The following is an 18,334-nucleotide window of genomic DNA, read 5'->3' as shown; positions in this document are numbered from 1 at the left end:
TGCACACAATGTGGATTTAGTGCGGATCCGCAGCGGATTTTTCTGTGCAGGAGCGCTGCAGATCCGCACTGTGATTTACAGTACAATGTAAATCAAAGAGAAAAAAGAAGCTGTGTGGAAAAATCCGCGTGGAAACGCTGCGAATTTAAAAGAAGTGCATGTCTCTTTTGTGCGGATCTGCAGCGTTTCTGACCCCTTCCATTAGAGAAATCCGCAGTGGTAAAAACCGCAGAAAATCAGCATCAATTCCGCATAAAAACCGGACAAAATCCGCGGCAAATCTGCACCTGCGGTTTCTGCCAGGAGATGCGGATTTTGTGCAGAACATTCTGCACCCCATTCCGCAACGTGTGCACATAGCCTTATAGCGGGTTTTTTTTGCCAGCTGTCACACACTAAAAGGTAGTTTTTATTGCAAAAAATAGTTTTTGCACCACCATATTTTGAGCTATTTTTCCATATTTTGGTCCACAGAGTCATGTCTGGTCTCGTTTTTGGCGGGACGAGTTGACGTTTTTATTGGTAACATTTTAGGGCACGTGACATTTTTTGATCATTTCTATTCTGATTTTTGGGAGGCAGCATGAAAAAAACAGCAATTCATGAATTTCTTTTGGGGGGGGGGGGTTATTCCATGTGGTATAATTGATAAAGCAGTTTTATTCTTTGAGTCAGTTTTTTTATGTTTTGGCACTTTTATACAATAAAAACCTATTTTACTAAATAATTTTTGCATCGCTTTATTCTGAGGGCTATAACTTTACTTTTCCAGTGATGGAGCTGTATGGCGGCTCGTTTTTTGTGCGACAAGATGACATTTTCATTTTTGTTTGGCTGCATGCATGATGATAAAGCATTAATTTCGCCTTGTTTTTTATTTTTATGGTGTTCACTATAGGGGTTAACTAGTAGGACAGTTTTATAGGGCGGATCATTACGGCCCCTGGATACCAAATGTGTACTTTTATTGTTTACATTTTTTTTCATTAAAATATTTATTTAGAGATAGAATTTTATTTTATTTTTTTAAATATTTTTACAATTATTTTAAAAAGTTTTTCTTTTCTCTAACTTTTTTACATTGTCCCAATATGGGACAATCATTTTTAGCACGCTGCTCACTTCCATAGTATGCAGATGGGCATAGAATCATAGAATGGTAGAGTTGGAAGGGACCTCCTGGGTCATCTGGTCCAACCCCCGGCTCAAAGCAGGAGTCGCTAAATCATCCCAGACAGGTGTCTGTCCAGCCTCTGTGAGAAGACTTCCATGGAAGGAGAACTCACCACCTCTCATGGCAGCCTGTTCCACTCATTGATCACCCTGTCACCCTTCTAATATCTAATCTGCCTCCTCACATTCAGTTTCATCCCATTGCTTCTAGTCTTTCCTTTTGCAAATGAGAATAAAGATGATCCTTCGGCAATGTGACAGCCCTGGAGATATTTGTAGACAGCTATTAAGTCTCCTCTCAGTCTTTTTTGCAGCTAAACATTCCCAAATCCTGTAACCGTTCCTCATAGGACATGGTTTGCAGACCGGTCACCATTCTGGTCGCTCTTCTCTAAACTTGCTCCACTTTGTTGAGGTCTTTTTTAAAATGTGCCCAAAACTGGACACAGTATTCCAGATGAGGCCTGACCAAAGAGGAGTAGAGGGGAATAATTACTTCATGTGATCTAGACTGTATGCTTCTGTTAATAAATCCCAGAATTGTATTTGCCTTTTTGCTGCTGCATCACACTGTTGACTCATGTTCAGTCTGTGATCTATTAGTATATAAAAGGAAAAGAATCCAGCTCAACGATGCAGTGAAAGATCCGTAGCTTTATTTCACTTCAAAATAGCGTGTGAGGACAAAACATCAGCACATTAAAACCAAGATCAACGCGTTTCCGGTGACTGAGCACCCTTAATCATGTTTAAGGGTGCTCAGTCACCGGAAACGCGTTGATCTTGGTTTTAATGTGCTGATGTTTTGTCCTCACACGCTATTTTGAAGTGAAATAAAGCTACGGATCTTTCACTGCATCGTTGAGCTGGATTCTTTTCCTTTTATGTTTGCCTACGCCCTGACACAGCGGTTCCGTGCTCCGAGCCTCCGGGAATGTCGATATGGTGAGCTGGACTTTGTTTTTTCTTACTGATCTATTAGTATACCCAAGTCTTTTTCACACGTGCTGTTGCTTAGCCTCCCTCCTTATTCCTCCCATTCTGTATATGCTTTTTTCATTTTTATTGCCCACGTAGTACTTTGCATTTTTCTTTGTTAAAAACCATTCTGTTAGTTGCTGCCCACTGCTCCAGTTTATTTATATCTTTTTGAATCCTCTCTCTTCTCTAGTATTAGCTATCCCTCCTAGCTTTGTGTCATCAGCAAATGTAATCAGTGTGCCCTCAATTCCTTCATCTAAATCATTGATAAAGATGTTTGACAATACAGGGCTCAGGACAGAACCCTGTGGTACCCCACTTGAGACATTCTTCCAAATGGATGTGCCGCCACTTACAACAACTCTTTGGGTCCGATCACTAAGCCAGTTATGAATCCACCTAACAGTTGCCTTGTCCATACTTAGTCATTTTTTCAATAAGGATTGTGTGAGATACTTTGTGAAATGCTTAGCTGAAGTCAAGATATACTATATCTACAGCATTTCCCTGATGCACCCAGTCAGTGATTCTGTCATAGAAGGAAATTAAGTTAGTCTGACATGACTTATTAGTTACAAACCCATGCTGACTCTGTCACTTCATTCTTATCCAGGTACTTACATACATGTTGTTTAATATAATTTGTTCAAAGATCTTTCTTGGTATAGACGTCAGACTCACCAGCCTATAGTTCGCTGGATCCACCTTCTTCCCCTTTTTGAAGATAGGAACAACATTTGCTCTTCTCCAGTCTTCTGGGACTTCTCTTGTTCTCCAAGAATTTTCAAAGATTTATGGAGAGTGGTTCAAAAATTTCTTCTGCCATCTCCTTCAGTACTGTGGGGTATAATTCATCTGGACCTGGAGACTTGAATTCATTTATGCTAGCTAAGTGTTTCCTCGCTACCTTTCGGTTTATAGATATCCTGGATTCTTCTATTCCTTTACTAGGACAGTGAAGATCAGTCGATGTTACATTTCCTTTCTGAGAGAAAATGGATGCAAAATAGGAATTTAATAGTTCTGCCTTCTCAACATCCTTTCTTACCATATCATTTTCATCCTGTAAAAATCCTATAGCATCTTTGACTTTTCTTTTACTTTTGACATATCCCCAAAATCCTTTTTTCCTGCTTTTGACGTCTCTTGCAAGCCTTAATTCATTGTCAGCTTTAGATAATCTGATTTGTGCCCCGCAGGTTCTGCAGACAGCATTATATTCTTCTTTAGATATGCTTCCCTCTTTCCATTTGATAAACATTTATTTCTTCCTGTTAGCATGTGTTTAAGTTCTGTATATCCACCCTGGTTTCCTTAAATGCTTTGTATTCATCCCTCTTTTTGGAATTGTTAACGATTGTACTTTGATAATCTAATTTTTCAAGATTTCCCTTCCTGGACATTTTTGTCCTTATGGATATCCAACCATTGAATCCCTCCCTCTCTGAGTCCCTTAAAATCTGCCTTTCTGAAATCTAACCTTGATGTCTGAGTCTTCACAGGTCTTCCTCCTCTAGTTATCCAAAATTCTAAAATAGCATGATCGCTACCTCCTAGGGTCCCAGCCACTCTTACCTCCTCGGGTCCCAGCCACTCTTACCTCCTCAACCATTTCCTCCCTATTTATAAGGATTAGATCCAAGGTAGCAGATCCCCTTGTTTTCTCTCCTACCTTTTGGAAGTTAAAATTGTCAGCAAGAGAGGATAAGAATTTGTTTGACCTGTTAGTTTTGCCTGAGAGATTCCCAACAAATGTCTGGATAGTTGAAATCTCCCATGACCACCGTGTCATATTTTTGGAGAACTTGGCCATTTGATGCATAAAGAGTTCATCCATACCTTCAGCTTGCTCAGGCGGCCTGTAGTAAATGCCTACAATGGTGTCCTTTCTGTTGTTCTCTCCTTGTATTCTTACCCAGTTCCACAGAACTCCCAGTCTCTGAAGCTTGGATCTCTGTGCAGATATACACTTTTCTGACATACAGTGCGACAGTGTTTCTTGCAAATAAGTTGTATCCTTCTAGCCTTGTATTCCAATCATGTGTATCGTCCCAAGTTTCAGTGATTCCAATTACATCATATTTCTTCTCCTGGGTTAGTAGTTCCAATTCTCCTTGTTTGTTGCCCAGGCTGTGTGCATTCGTATAGAAACATTTTAGTTTGTGATTGACGACGTACTATCCCGTGATGGTCAAACTGGCCCAAGTCACATGGACGGAATAGTACATCTGATGTCAGAAAGGGGTTAATATGTCACAGTCTGGACAAATCCTTAACCCCTTGTAGACGCCACGATATGGGCGAGGGTGTATACAGGTCCCTTGCACCCCCTCTAAGGACGGAGATACGGGCGAGGGTGTATACAGGTCCCCCGCACCCCTTGTAAGGATGGATATGGAAGAGGGTGTATACAGGTCCCCCGCACCCCTTGTAAGGATGGATATGGAAGAGGGTGTATACAGGTCCCCAGCACCCCCTCTAAGGATGGAGATACGGGCGAGGGTGTATACAGGTCCCCCGCACCCCCTGTAAGGATGGAGATACGGTCGAGGGTGTATAAAGGTCCCCCGCACCCCCTGTAAGGATGGAGATACGGGCGAGGGTGTATACAGGTCCTCATCACCCCCCTGTAAGGATGGAGATACGAGCGAGGGTGTATACAGGTCCCCAGCACCCCCTGAAAGGATGGAGATATGGGCGAGGGTGTATACAGGTCCCCAGCACCCCCTGTAAGGATGAAGATACGGGCGAGGGTGTATACAGGTCCCCAGCACCCCCTGTAAGGATGGAGATACGGGAGAGGGTGTATACAGGTCCCCATCACCCCCCTGTAAGGATGGAGATACAGGCGAGGGTGTATACAGGTCCCCCGCACCCCCTGTAAGGATGGAGATACAGGCGAGGGTGTATACAGGTCCCCAGCACTCCCCTGTAAGGATGGAGATACGGTCGAGGGTGTATACAGGTCCCCCGCACCCCCTGTAAGGATGGAGATACGGGCGAGGGTGTATACAGGTCCTCATCACCCCCCTGTAAGGATGGAGATACGAGCGAGGGTGTATACAGGTCCCCAGCACCCCCTGTAAGGATGGAGATACGGGCGAGGGTGTATACAGGTCCTCATCACCCCCCTGTAAGGATGGAGATACGGGCGAGGGTGTATACAGGTCCCCCGCACCCCCTGTAAGGATGGAGATACAGGAGAGGGTGTATACAGGTCCCCAGCACTCCCCTGTAAGGATGGAGATACGGTCGAGGGTGTATACAGGTCCCCCGCACCCCCTGTAAGGATGGAGATACGGGCGAGGGTGTATACAGGTCCTCATCACCCCCCTGTAAGGATGGAGATACGGGCGAGGGTGTATACAGGTCCCCAGCACCCCCTGTAAGGATGGAGATACGGGCGAGGGTGTATACAGGTCCTCATCACCCCCCTGTAAGGATGGAGATACGAGCGAGGGTGTATACAGGTCCCCAGCACCCCCTGTAAGGATGGAGATACGGGCGAGGGTGTATACAGGTCCTCATCACCCCCCTGTAAGGATGGAGATACGGGCGAGGGTGTATACAGGTCCCCCGCACCCCCTGTAAGGATGGAGATACAGGAGAGGGTGTATACAGGTCCCCAGCACTCCCCTGTAAGGATGGAGATACGGTCGAGGGTGTATACAGGTCCCCCGCACCCCCTGTAAGGATGGAGATACGGGCGAGGGTGTATACAGGTCCTCATCACCCCCCTGTAAGGATGGAGATACGGGCGAGGGTGTATACAGGTCCCCCGCACCCCCTGTAAGGATGGAGATACAGGAGAGGGTGTATACAGGTCCCCAGCACTCCCCTGTAAGGATGGAGATACGGTCGAGGGTGTATACAGGTCCCCCGCACCCCCTGTAAGGATGGAGATACGGGCGAGGGTGTATACAGGTCCCCAGCAGCGCCTGAGAGTAGGACAGACGTGTCTCACCTGAAAGGAAACTCGCGGGTGATGCTGTACACCATGGTGCCTGACAGTGCCAGCAATTCCAGGAGGATGGACTTGAAGCTGAGCCCCTCCGCCGTCCCGGAGCGCAAGATCTTCACAATCTGCGGCACCTTCACTGCGAACAGAGAGGAAGCCATGAGGTTACATCAGCCATGAGACCATCCCAGAAACAAAGGGCCGTCCCCACAAATACACCGCCGCCCCAGTAATAGGTCGTTCCCCACCACTACACCGCCTCAGTAATGATGGGCCGTCCCCACAACCACACCGCCCCCCAGTAGCGATGGGCCGTCCCCACAACCACACTGCCCCCCAGTAGCGATGGTGCGTTGCTGCGACTGCAACTCTGCCTCAGTAACGATGGGCCGTCCCCACCACCAACCCAGTAGCGATGGTTTGTCTCTGAGACTGCACCACCGCCCCAATAACAATGGTCCGTCTCCGCGACTGCAACTCCGCCTCAGTAATGTTGGGCCGTCCCCACGACCGCACCACCCCATTGGCAATGGTCCGTCCCCACTACCACACCGCCCCCCAGTAGCGATGGTCCATCTCCGCGACTGCACCGCCGCCCCAGTAACGATGGTCCGTCTCCGTGACTGCACCGCCGCCTCAGTAACGATGGTCCGTCTCCGTGACTGCACCGCCGCCTCAGTAACGATGGGCCGTCCCCACAACCGCACCACCACCCCAGTTACGATGGGCCATGCCCGCGACCGCACTGCCTCCCCAATAACAATGGGCCGTTTCCACAACCACACCACCACCATGGTAATGATGGGCCGCCCTCACGAACCAAAGTACCGTCACGGTAACAATGGGCTGCCCCCCCTGACAACACTGCTCCAGTAATGATCGGCCGTACTGGCCATCAGCTAAGTCATATACGTACAGATCAGCCCCGTTGAGCATCTTACATATATAACAGCAGTGACTGAGGACAGTACAGGGACATGACGGGCCGTACTAATGATTACAGCCCCGACACTCAGGACTGAGGCGCCTCCTAGATGCAGCGCTCCCCTACGGCCGGGGCACACCCTCCATACTAGTACAGGACTCAGTCTACAAAGATTACTTCCATAAGTAAAAACTCAGTAGGAAAATACAATATGGTTTTTGAAACATTCAACAATTGCATAAAAATATTAAAAGAAGACATCATGGAGAGAAAAATCATTGGGCAAGTATACGAAACATATTCCTCTGAGGAAGCATCACCAGCGAAATGTGCGTAAAAGGGTGCATCCGGGAAATTCTCTGGATACAGGTCTTGTCGGTGGACATTGTGGGCTGCTCCTTGATTTAGCACCAGCACTGGAGAGTATGTGAAGCAGTGACCGCGTCATGCACACAATACTTAAGGATAGAGTAGATTGTGAGCCTTCGCAGGCAGGGTCCTCTCTCCTACTGTACCAGTTATGACTTGTATTGTTCAAGATTATTGTATTTGTTATTATGTATACCCCTCCTCACTTGTAAAGCGCCATGGAATAAATGGCGCTATAACAATAAATAATAATAATAATAATAATAATAGAGTCAGACAGGCGGCTTCACGGGAGCGCCAAGCTGGCGGTGGGAATGTGGCAATAAGGGTGGTACGCAGACGCTCCGGCCAGGTACCTCAGAAGAGGATCAGACAGGATGAACGTAAAATAGACCAGTCATGGAGAGCGCAAGCAACGTTGTACAGCTCGTGTTAAGTCTTCATTTATTAGTTTCCACAACGCGTTTCAGTGGAATGGCTCCGTCCTCCTCAGGTGGTAGTTATACATAGTGGGATAGGGAAGGTATGGGATGTAAATTCACGCGCCCCATTCAATATACAGACGCAGCACAAACACTTAGGAGTCCTACACGCAAAACAACCCGGGTTGGAATTTATCCGGGTTGCAGAGGAAGGTGAGGACTTGAGATTTCTAAGAATCTGATTTTTCCGAAGAATCGTTTTGGGTTGTGCGGGTATGTGTGTATATAGTATGGGGTCCCCTTTTCAGGATAAACCAGTATTTTTTAACAAGATTACGTATAGTCAAATGGGATTGGTTAAAATTAGTGATAAAACTCCAGTTCACCAAATCTGAGGATTTATCCGGCATGTTCTCCCTATATTTTATTTTGTCAATGCATTTCCTTTGTGTGAATGCTCTAGCCCTGGTGAAGGCATCACTAAACAACTTGTTAGGGTAGCCTTTACTCCTGAAACGATCTTTTAGAATCTCAGCCTCCGTACAGTTCTTTCTGACCCTCCAATATTGCCCATAAGGGATATTTCAGATCCACTTAGGGAGGTGGCCACTGCTGAAGCTGAGATAGCAGTTTACATCCACCTTTTTGAAGTGGGTGGAGGTTGAAAAACACCCAAATGGGTCGACGTATTGGATATATTAGCTGTGAATTTGAGTCCCCAAGAATTAGAGTTCAGGGACTGAACAAAATCTAGTGCTTCCCGTTGAGACCCAGTCCAGATGATGAAGAGGTCGTCAATGACGCGACGGTACATAGCAATTTTACCTAACGCCAATGGGGACTGCGCGATGAAGACAGATTTGAATGCCCCATAAACAAATTTGAACAACTGGGGGCAAATCATGTCCCCATCGCACAGCCGCTCACTTGGCGGTAAAAAACACCTTCAAAAGAGGAGACATTATTCTCAAGAACAAACATTATGGCTTTTTTCAAAAAAATACATTTGTAAGGGAGGTAGTTGATGATCAGTTGAAAAGAATTGAGAAACCGCCTCGAGACAATAATTTAATAAGGGAGAGTTATTGGATTTTTAAAGTTGGCACATTAGCCCCTGAGGGGTTAAACCTCACTATTGAGAAAGTCACGTAATATATGTACGTTGTTATAATTTTTTATGTATATTGTTTTTTTATTGGCTTTAAGGTTGGTTCTATTTATATGTGTTGTATATTGCATCCGTTTTTATATTTTTTAGTGCAGCCATAATCTGCATTTTTAATCATGTGGGCGTTCTGAAGAAATGCTTCCTAATTTCCATAGGCTCTTCCTCCTTTATATACCTTCCCTATCCCACTATGTGTAACTACCACCTGAGGAGGACGGAGCCATTCTGTTGAAACGCGTTGTGGAAACTAATAAATGAAGACTTAAGACGAGCTGAACTACGTCGCTTGCGCTCTCCATGATCGCTCCATTTTACTTTCATCATGCACACAATACTTGGCTTTGGACTTCTAGTTCTTTACTGGTTGCAATGATTTCTGGATGTTCACAGTCATTTTATTAGTCACTATTGAATAGAACAGATACAATGTAATATTGACTTGTGTGTGATCGGTTCTATTTCTTGTATCTGGATCTACGACTTGCTGTTGGCCTCTAGGTGGAGACCTTGCTGCCAACACCATCCATGATATTGGCGCATGTGGTATGTAACGTCCATCCTTTCTCCATACGGCACTGCACTTTATACATATATGTAAATGATCACTCGGAATCGTACTCTGGACCGATGACACGACACTTTGTATACTTACCCCATGATTTCTCTCTGCCTGACGTCTTCCTTTAATAAGTTTTCATGCGTTTGTTGAATGATTCAATAAAGATATTGCACTTTCCTACTGAGTTTCTGCTGATGGGAGTCATCTTTGTAGCCTAGGATTGCTACTTCTGAATATGGCCATCTAGTCCAGGACTCACCCAGGATGGAGCCGACGATGATCCCGATCCCCAAGATCTTACTGATCAGAATCTTCACACAATCAACTGCAAGAAGAAACAGAACATCAGCAACAGGACCCCGACCATGAGAGGGGAGAGGGGTACACAGCCCACCCGCAGAAGGGACCCTGAGCAGCACCCCAACATGACCCCGACCAAGAGAGGGGTGCGGGGTACACAGCCTACCTGCAGAAGGGACCCTGACCATGAGAGGGGTGAGGGTACACAGCCCACCTGCAGAAAGAACCCTGAGCAGCACCCCAACACGACCCTGACCATGAGAGGAGCGCGGGGTACAGTCCCCCTGCAGAAGGGACCCTGATCAGCACCCCAACATGACCCCGACAATGAGAGGGGTGCGGGGTACACAGCCCACCTGCAGAAGGGACCCTGACCATGAGAGGGGTGAGGGTACACAGCCCACCTGCAGAAAGGACCCTGAGCAGCACTCCAACATGATCCCGACCATGAGAGGGTTGCGGGGTACACAGCCCACCTGCAGAAGGGACCCTGAGCAGCACTCCAACATGACCCCGACCATGAGAGGGACGCGGAGTATACAGCCCACCTGCAGAAGGGACCCTGAGCAGCACCCCAACACGACCCTGACCATGAGAGGAGCGCGGGGTACACAGTCCACCTGCAGAAGGGACCCTGATCAGCACCCCAACATGACCCCGACAATGAGAGGGGTGCGGGGTACACAGCCCACCTGCAGAAGGGACCCTGATCAGCACCCCGACCATGAGAGCGGCGTGGAGTACACTGCCCACCTGCAGAAGGGACCCTGAGCAGCACCCCAACACGATCCCCACCATGAGGGGCGAGGGGTACACAGCCCACCTGCAGAAGGGACCCTGAGCAGCACCCCAACAGGACCCTGACCATGAGAGGGGCACGGGGTACACAGCCCACCTGCAGAAGGGACCCCCGAGCAGCACCCCAACATGACCCGACCAAGAGAGGGATGCGGGGTACACATCCCACCTGCAGAAGGGACCCTGAGCAGCACCCCAACAGGACCCTGACCATGAGAGGGGCGCGGGGTACACAGCCCACCTGCAGAAGAGACCCTAAGCAGCACCCCAACAGGACCCTGACCATGAGAGGGGCGCGGGGTATACAGCCCACCTGCAGAAGGGACCCCGAGCAGCACCCCAACAGGACCCTGACCATGAGAGGGGCGCGGGGTATACAGCCCACCTGCAGAAGAGACCCTAAGCAGCACCCCAACAGGACCCTGACCATGAGAGGGGCGCGGGGTATACAGCCCACCTGCAGAAGGGACCCCGAGCAGCACCCCAACATGACCCCGACCAAGAGAGGGATGCGGGGTACACAGCCCACCTGCAGAAGGGACCCTGAGCAGCACCCCAACACGACCCCAACCATGAGAGGGGTGCAGGGTATACAGTCAACCTGCAGAAGGGACCCTGAGCAGCACCCCAACATGACCCCAACCATGAGGGGCGAGGGGTACACAGCCCACCTGCAGAAGGGACCCCGAGCAGCACCCCAACATGACCCCAACCATGAGGGGCGAGGGGTACACAGCCCACCTGGAGAAGTTCCCCTAAGCAGCACGTCAACATGGCCTCGATCATGAAGGGGAGCAGGGTACACATCCCCACCTTCAGAAGTGAGGACCCCTGAGCAACACCCCAACTATGAAAGGTATGCAGGTTACACGGTCCCGACCATGAGAGGTGAACAGGATACACAGCCCTACCTGCAGAAGGGAGAAGGGGCCCTGAGCAGCACCCCAACACGACCCCAACCATGAGAGAGGTACAGGGTATACAGCCCCACCTGAAGAAGGGCCCCTGATCACCACTCTAATATGGCCCCGACGATGAGAGGGGCGCAGGGTGTACAGCCCCACTTGCAGAAGGGAGAAAGGTCCATAAGCGCACCCTAACATCACCCCGACTATGAAAGGTTTGCAGGTTACACGGCCCCAACCACGAGAGGGGCACAGGGTACACAGCCCTACCTGCACAAGGGAGAAGGGCCACTGAGCAGCATCCCAACACGACCATGAGAGCGGAGCAGGGTGCACAGCCCACCTGCAGAAGGGAGGACCCCTGAGCAGCACCCCAACATGACCCCGACCATGAGAGAGGTACAGGGTATACAGCCCCACCTGAAGAAGGGAGGACCCCTGAGCAGCACCCCAACATGACCCCGACCATGAGAGAGATGCAGGGTATACAGCCCACCTGCAGAAGGGAGGACCCCTGAGCAGCACCCCAACATGACCCCGACCATGAGAGAGGTACAGGGTATACAGCCTCACCTGAAGAAGGGCCTCTGAGCACCACTCTAATATGGCCCCGACGATGAGGGGCGCAGGGTGTACAGCCCCACTTGCAGAAAGGAGAAAGGTCCATAAGCAGCACCCCAACATCACCCCGACTATGAAAGGTTTGCAGGTTACACGGCCCCAACCACGAGAGGGGCACAGGGTACACAGCCCTACCTGCACAAGGGGGAAGGGCCACTGAGCAGCATCCCAACATGACCCCGACCATGAGAGCGGAGCAGGGTATACAGCCCACCTGCAGAAGGGAGAAGGGCCACTGAGCAGCATCCCACACGACCCCGACCATGAGAGAGGTGCGGGGTATACAGGCCACCTGCAGAAGGGAGGACCCCTGAACAGCACCCCAACCATGAGAGGTGCAGGGTATTCAGGCCACCTGCAGAAGGGAGGACCCCTGAGCAGCACCCCAACCATGAGAGGTGCACGTATAGAGCCCACCTGCAGAAGGGAGGACCCTAGAGCAGCACCCCAACATGACCCCGACCATGAGAGAGGTGCATGTATACAGCCCACCTGCAGAAGGGAGAAGGGCCACTGAGCAGCATCCCAACACGACCCCGACCATGAGAGAGGTGCGGGGTATACAGGCCACCTGCAGAAGGGAGGACCCCTGAACAGCACCCCAACCATGAGAGGTGCACGTATACAGCCCACCTGCAGAAGGGAGGACCCTAGAGCAGCACCCCAACATGACCCCGACCATGAGAGAGGTGCATGTATACAGCCCACCTGCAGAAGGGAGGACCCCTGAGCAGCACCCCAACATGACACCGACCATGAGAGAGGTGCAGGTATACAGCCCACCTGCAGAAGGGAGGACCCCTGAGCGGAACCCCAACATGGCCCCGACCATGAGAGGTGAAAAGTATAGAGCCCACCTGCAGAAGGGAGGACCCCTGAGCAGCACCCCAACATGACACCGACCATGAGAGAGGTGCAGGTATACAGCCCACCTGCAGAAGGGAGGACCCCTGAGCGGAACCCCAACATGACACCGACCATGAGAGAGGTGCAGGGTATACAGCCCCACCTGAAGAAGGGCCCCTGATCACCACTCTAATATGGCCCCGACGATGAGAGGGGCGCAGGGTGTACAGCCCCACTTGCAGAAGGGAGAAAGGTCCATAAGCGCACCCTAACATCACCCCGACTATGAAAGGTTTGCAGGTTACACGGCCCCAACCACGAGAGGGGCACAGGGTACACAGCCCTACCTGCACAAGGGAGAAGGGCCACTGAGCAGCATCCCAACACGACCATGAGAGCGGAGCAGGGTGCACAGCCCACCTGCAGAAGGGAGGACCCCTGAGCAGCACCCCAACATGACCCCGACCATGAGAGAGGTACAGGGTATACAGCCCCACCTGAAGAAGGGAGGACCCCTGAGCAGCACCCCAACATGACCCCGACCATGAGAGAGATGCAGGGTATACAGCCCACCTGCAGAAGGGAGGACCCCTGAGCAGCACCCCAACATGACCCCGACCATGAGAGAGGTACAGGGTATACAGCCCCACCTGAAGAAGGGCCTCTGAGCACCACTCTAATATGGCCCCGACGATGAGGGGCGCAGGGTGTACAGCCCCACTTGCAGAAAGGAGAAAGGTCCATAAGCAGCACCCCAACATCACCCCGACTATGAAAGGTTTGCAGGTTACACGGCCCCAACCACGAGAGGGGCACAGGGTACACAGCCCTACCTGCACAAGGGGGAAGGGCCACTGAGCAGCATCCCAACATGACCCCGACCATGAGAGCGGAGCAGGGTATACAGCCCACCTGCAGAAGGGAGAAGGGCCACTGAGCAGCATCCCAACACGACCCCGACCATGAGAGAGGTGCGGGGTATACAGGCCACCTGCAGAAGGGAGGACCCCTGAACAGCACCCCAACCATGAGAGGTGCAGGGTATTCAGGCCACCTGCAGAAGGGAGGACCCCTGAGCAGCACCCCAACCATGAGAGGTGCACGTATAGAGCCCACCTGCAGAAGGGAGGACCCTAGAGCAGCACCCCAACATGACCCCGACCATGAGAGAGGTGCATGTATACAGCCCACCTGCAGAAGGGAGAAGGGCCACTGAGCAGCATCCCAACACGACCCCGACCATGAGAGAGGTGCGGGGTATACAGGCCACCTGCAGAAGGGAGGACCCCTGAACAGCACCCCAACCATGAGAGGTGCACGTATAGAGCCCACCTGCAGAAGGGAGGACCCTAGAGCAGCACCCCAACATGACCCCGACCATGAGAGAGGTGCATGTATACAGCCCACCTGCAGAAGGGAGGACCCTAGAGCAGCACCCCAACATGACCCCGACCATGAGAGAGGTGCATGTATACAGCCCACCTGCAGAAGGGAGGACCCCTGAGCAGCACCCCAACATGACACCGACCATGAGAGAGGTGCAGGTATACAGCCCACCTGCAGAAGGGAGGACCCCTGAGCAGCACCCCAACATGACACCGACCATGAGAGAGGTGCAGGTATACAGCCCACCTGCAGAAGGGAGGACCCCTGAGCGGAACCCCAACATGGCCCCGACCATGAGAGGTGAAAAGTATAGAGCCCACCTGCAGAAGGGAGGACCCCTGAGCAGCACCCCAACATGGCCCCGACCATGAGAGAGGTGCATGTATACAGCCCACCTGCAGAAGGGAGGACCCTAGAGCAGCACCCCAACATGACCCCGACCATGAGAGAGGTGCATGTATACAGCCCACCTGCAGAAGGGAGGACCCCTGAGCAGCACCCCAACATGACCCCGACCATGAGAGAGGTGCATGTATACAGCCCACCTGCAGAAGGGAGGACCCCTGAGCAGCACCCCAACATGACACCGACCATGAGAGAGGTGCAGGTATACAGCCCACCTGCAGAAGGGAGGACCCCTGAGCAGCACCCCAACATGACACCGACCATGAGAGAGGTGCAGGTATACAGCCCACCTGCAGAAGGGAGGACCCCTGAGCGGAACCCCAACATGGCCCCGACCATGAGAGGTGAAAAGTATAGAGCCCACCTGCAGAAGGGAGGACCCCTGAGCAGCACCCCAACATGGCCCCGACCATGAGAGAGGTGCAGGTATACAGCCCACCTGCAGAAGGGAGGACCCCTGAGCAGCACCCCAACATGGCCCCGACCATGAGAGAGGTGCAGGTATACAGCCCACCTGCAGAAGGGAGGACCCCTGAACAGCACCCCAACCATGCATTTTCCATGCGTTGTACAGTACCAAGTAAACGTATGGAAAACAAAATCCGCAGTGCCCATGATGAGGAAAAAACGTGTGGAAACGCAGCGGTTTATATTCCGCAGCATGTCAATCTTTGTGCGGATTCTGCAGTGGTTTACACCTGCTCCATAATAGAAATCCGCAGGTGTAAAACAACAGGTGGAATCCACACAAAAACCGTGGTAAATCCGTGGGTAATTCGAAGCGCGGTTTACCTGCGGATTTTGCAAAAACAGTGCGGGAAAAATCCGCACACCAATCCGCAATGTGGGCACATTGCCCCTCTCGTGTTCAGGCTATGTACACAAACCCACCTGCAGAATGGACCCTAAACAGCACCACAACATGACCATGAAAGGGGCGCAGGGTACGCAGTTTTACCTAAAGAAGAACCTCTGTGCAACATCCCAACATGGCCCCAACCATCAGAGGGGTGCGGGGTACAAAGCTACACCTGCAGAAAGAAGGGCCCATGATCAGCATCCCAACACAAGTGGGGCGCAAGATACAAAACCCCACCTGGGGAAGAGCCCTAAAGTAGCACCCCAACACGGCCCAAAATAAGGGGAACTGAGTACACAGCCCACCTAGAGGAACCCCTAAGCAGCACCCCAACATGGCCCCGATCACGAGAGGGGTACAGGGTCCATATTGGGGACTCAGAGCCCCTCAGTCTGGGGGTTGGGTCCATATTAAGAGCTCAGTGCCCCTCAATTGGGGGCTCGTTACATATTGGGGGCTCGTTACATGTCGTGGGCTCAGTGCCCCTCAGTTGGGGGCTCCTTACATGTCGGGAGCTCAGTTCCCCTCAGTCGGGGGCTGGTTACATGTCGGGGGCTCAGTTCCCCTCAGTCGGGGCTCCTTACATGTCGGGAGCTCAGTTCCCCTCAGTCGGGGGCTGGTTACATGTCGGGGGCTCAGTTCCCCTCAGTCGGGGCTCCTTACATGTCGGGAGCTCAGTTCCCCTCAGTCGGGGGCTGGTTACATGTCGGGGGCTCAGTTCCCCTCAGTCGGGGCTGGTTACATGTCGGGGGCTCAGTTCCCCTCAGTCGGGGGCTGGTTACATGTCGGGGGCTCAGTGCTCCTCAGTCGGGGGCTGGTTACATGTCGGGGGCTCAGTAGTCCTCAGTCGGGGGCTGGTTACATGTCGGGGGCTCAGTGCTCCTCAGTCGGGGGCTCAGTGCTCCTCATTCGGGGCCTCGTTACATGTCGGGGGTTCAGTACTCCTCAGTCGGGGGCTGGTTACATGTCGGGGGGCTCAGTGCTCCTCAGTCGGGGGCTGGTTACATGTCGGGGCTCAGTGCTCCTCAGTCGGGGGCTCGTTACATGTCAGGGGCTCAGTGCTCCTCAGCCGGGGGCTGGTTACATATCGGGGGCTCAGTACTCCTCAGTCGGGGGCTGGTTACATGTCGGGGGCTCAGTGCTCCTCAGTCGGGGGCTCATTGCTCCTCAGTCGGGGGCTCGTTACATGTCGGGGGCTCAGTGCTCCTCAGTCGGGGGCTCGTTACATGTCGGGGGCTCAGTGCTCCTCAGTCGGGGGCTCAGTTCCCCTCAGTCGGGGGCTTGTTACATGTCGGGGGCTCGTTATATGTCGGTGGCTCAATACTCCTCAGTCAGGGGCTCGTTACATGTCAGGGCTCAGCTCCCCTCAGTCGGGGGCTGGTTACATGTCGGGGGCTCAGTGCTCCTTAGTCAGGGGCTCAATGCTCCTCAGTCGGGGGCTGGTTACATGTTGGGGGCTCAGTGCTCCTCAGTCGGGGGCTGGTTACATGTTGGGGGCTCAGTGCTCCTCAGTCGGTGTCTCGTTACATGTTGGGGGCTCAGTGCTCCTCAGTCGGGGGCTGGTTACATGTTGGGGGCTCAGTGCTCTTCAGTCGGTGGCTCGTTACATGTTGGGGGCTCAGTGCTCCTCAGTGGGGGGCTCGTTACATATTGGGGGCTCAGTGTTCCTCAGTCGGGTGCTGGTGACATATTGGGGGCTCAGTGCTCCTCAGTTGGTGGCTTGTTACATGTGGGGGGCTCAGTTCCCCGCAGTCGGGGGCTCAGTGCTCCTCAGTCGGGGGCTCATTACATGTCGGGGGCTCAGTGTTCCTCAGTCGGGGGCTCGTTACATGTCGGGGACTCAGTGCTCCTCAGTCGGGGGCTCAGTGCTCCTCAGTCGGGGGCTGGTTACATGTCGGGGGCACGTTACATGTCGGGGGCTCAGTGCTCCTCAGTCGGGGGCTCGTTACATATCGGGTGCTCAGTGCTCCTCCGTCGGGGGCTCGTTACATATTGGGGGCTCAGTGCTCCTCCGTCGGGGGCTCGTTACATGTCAGGGGCTCAGTGCTCCTCAGTCGGGGGCTCGTTACATATTGGGGGCTCAGTGCTCCTCAGTCGGGGGCTCGTTACATGTCGGGGGCTCAGTGCTCCTCAGTCGGGGGCTCGTTACATATCGGGTGCTCAGTGCTCCTTCGTCAGGGGCTCGTTACATATCGGGTGCTCAGTGCTCCTCCGTCGGTGGCTCGTTACATGTCAGGGGCTCAGTTCCCCTCAGTCGGGGGCTCAGTGCTCCTCAGTCGGCGGCTCGTTACATGTCGGGGGCTCAGTTCCCCTCAGTCGGGGGCTCGTTACATGTCGGGGGCTCAGTTCCCCTCAGTCGGGGGCTCGTTACATGTCGGGGGCTCAGTGCTCCTCAGTCGGGGGCTCGTTACATGTCGGGGCCTCAGTGCTCCTCAGTCGGGGGCTCGTTATATGTCGGGGGCTCGTTATATATTGGGGGCTCAGTGCTCCTCAGTGGGGGGCTCGTTACATATCGGGTGCTCAGTGCTCCTCCGTCGGTGGCTCGTTACATGTTGGGGGCTCAGTGCTCCTCCGTCGGTGGCTCGTTACATGTCGGGGGCTCAATACTCCTCAGTCGGGGGCTCGTTACATGTCGGGGCCTCAGTGCTCCTCAGTCGGG

The 18,334-nt window shown here is 52.5% G+C and overlaps 2 protein-coding genes across 2 annotated transcripts in view; one reads left to right on the top strand and one right to left on the bottom strand.

The window, feature by feature from the left end:
* FGF11 (fibroblast growth factor 11) overlaps positions 1-18,334 on the top strand; it is a 1,303,510-nt gene that overhangs the window by 335,121 nt on the left and 950,055 nt on the right. The window lies entirely within an intron of this gene.
* Positions 1-18,334, bottom strand: part of MPDU1 (mannose-P-dolichol utilization defect 1) — a 28,725-nt gene that overhangs the window by 7,032 nt on the left and 3,359 nt on the right. The window contains exons 2-3 of the mRNA XM_077261503.1: positions 9,815-9,880; positions 6,119-6,251 (exon numbers count right to left, since the gene is read on the bottom strand). Of these exons, the coding sequence (XP_077117618.1) occupies positions 6,119-6,251; positions 9,815-9,880 (199 nt within the window). The remainder of the gene's footprint in view (positions 1-6,118; positions 6,252-9,814; positions 9,881-18,334) is intronic.

The sequence above is a fragment of the Ranitomeya variabilis genome, chromosome 5 (genome assembly GCF_051348905.1).
Source record: "Ranitomeya variabilis isolate aRanVar5 chromosome 5, aRanVar5.hap1, whole genome shotgun sequence".
NCBI lineage: Eukaryota > Metazoa > Chordata > Amphibia > Anura > Dendrobatidae > Ranitomeya > Ranitomeya variabilis.
The sequence above is the reverse complement of the archived record's forward strand: the minus strand, read 5'-3'. Positions and strand labels throughout refer to the sequence as shown.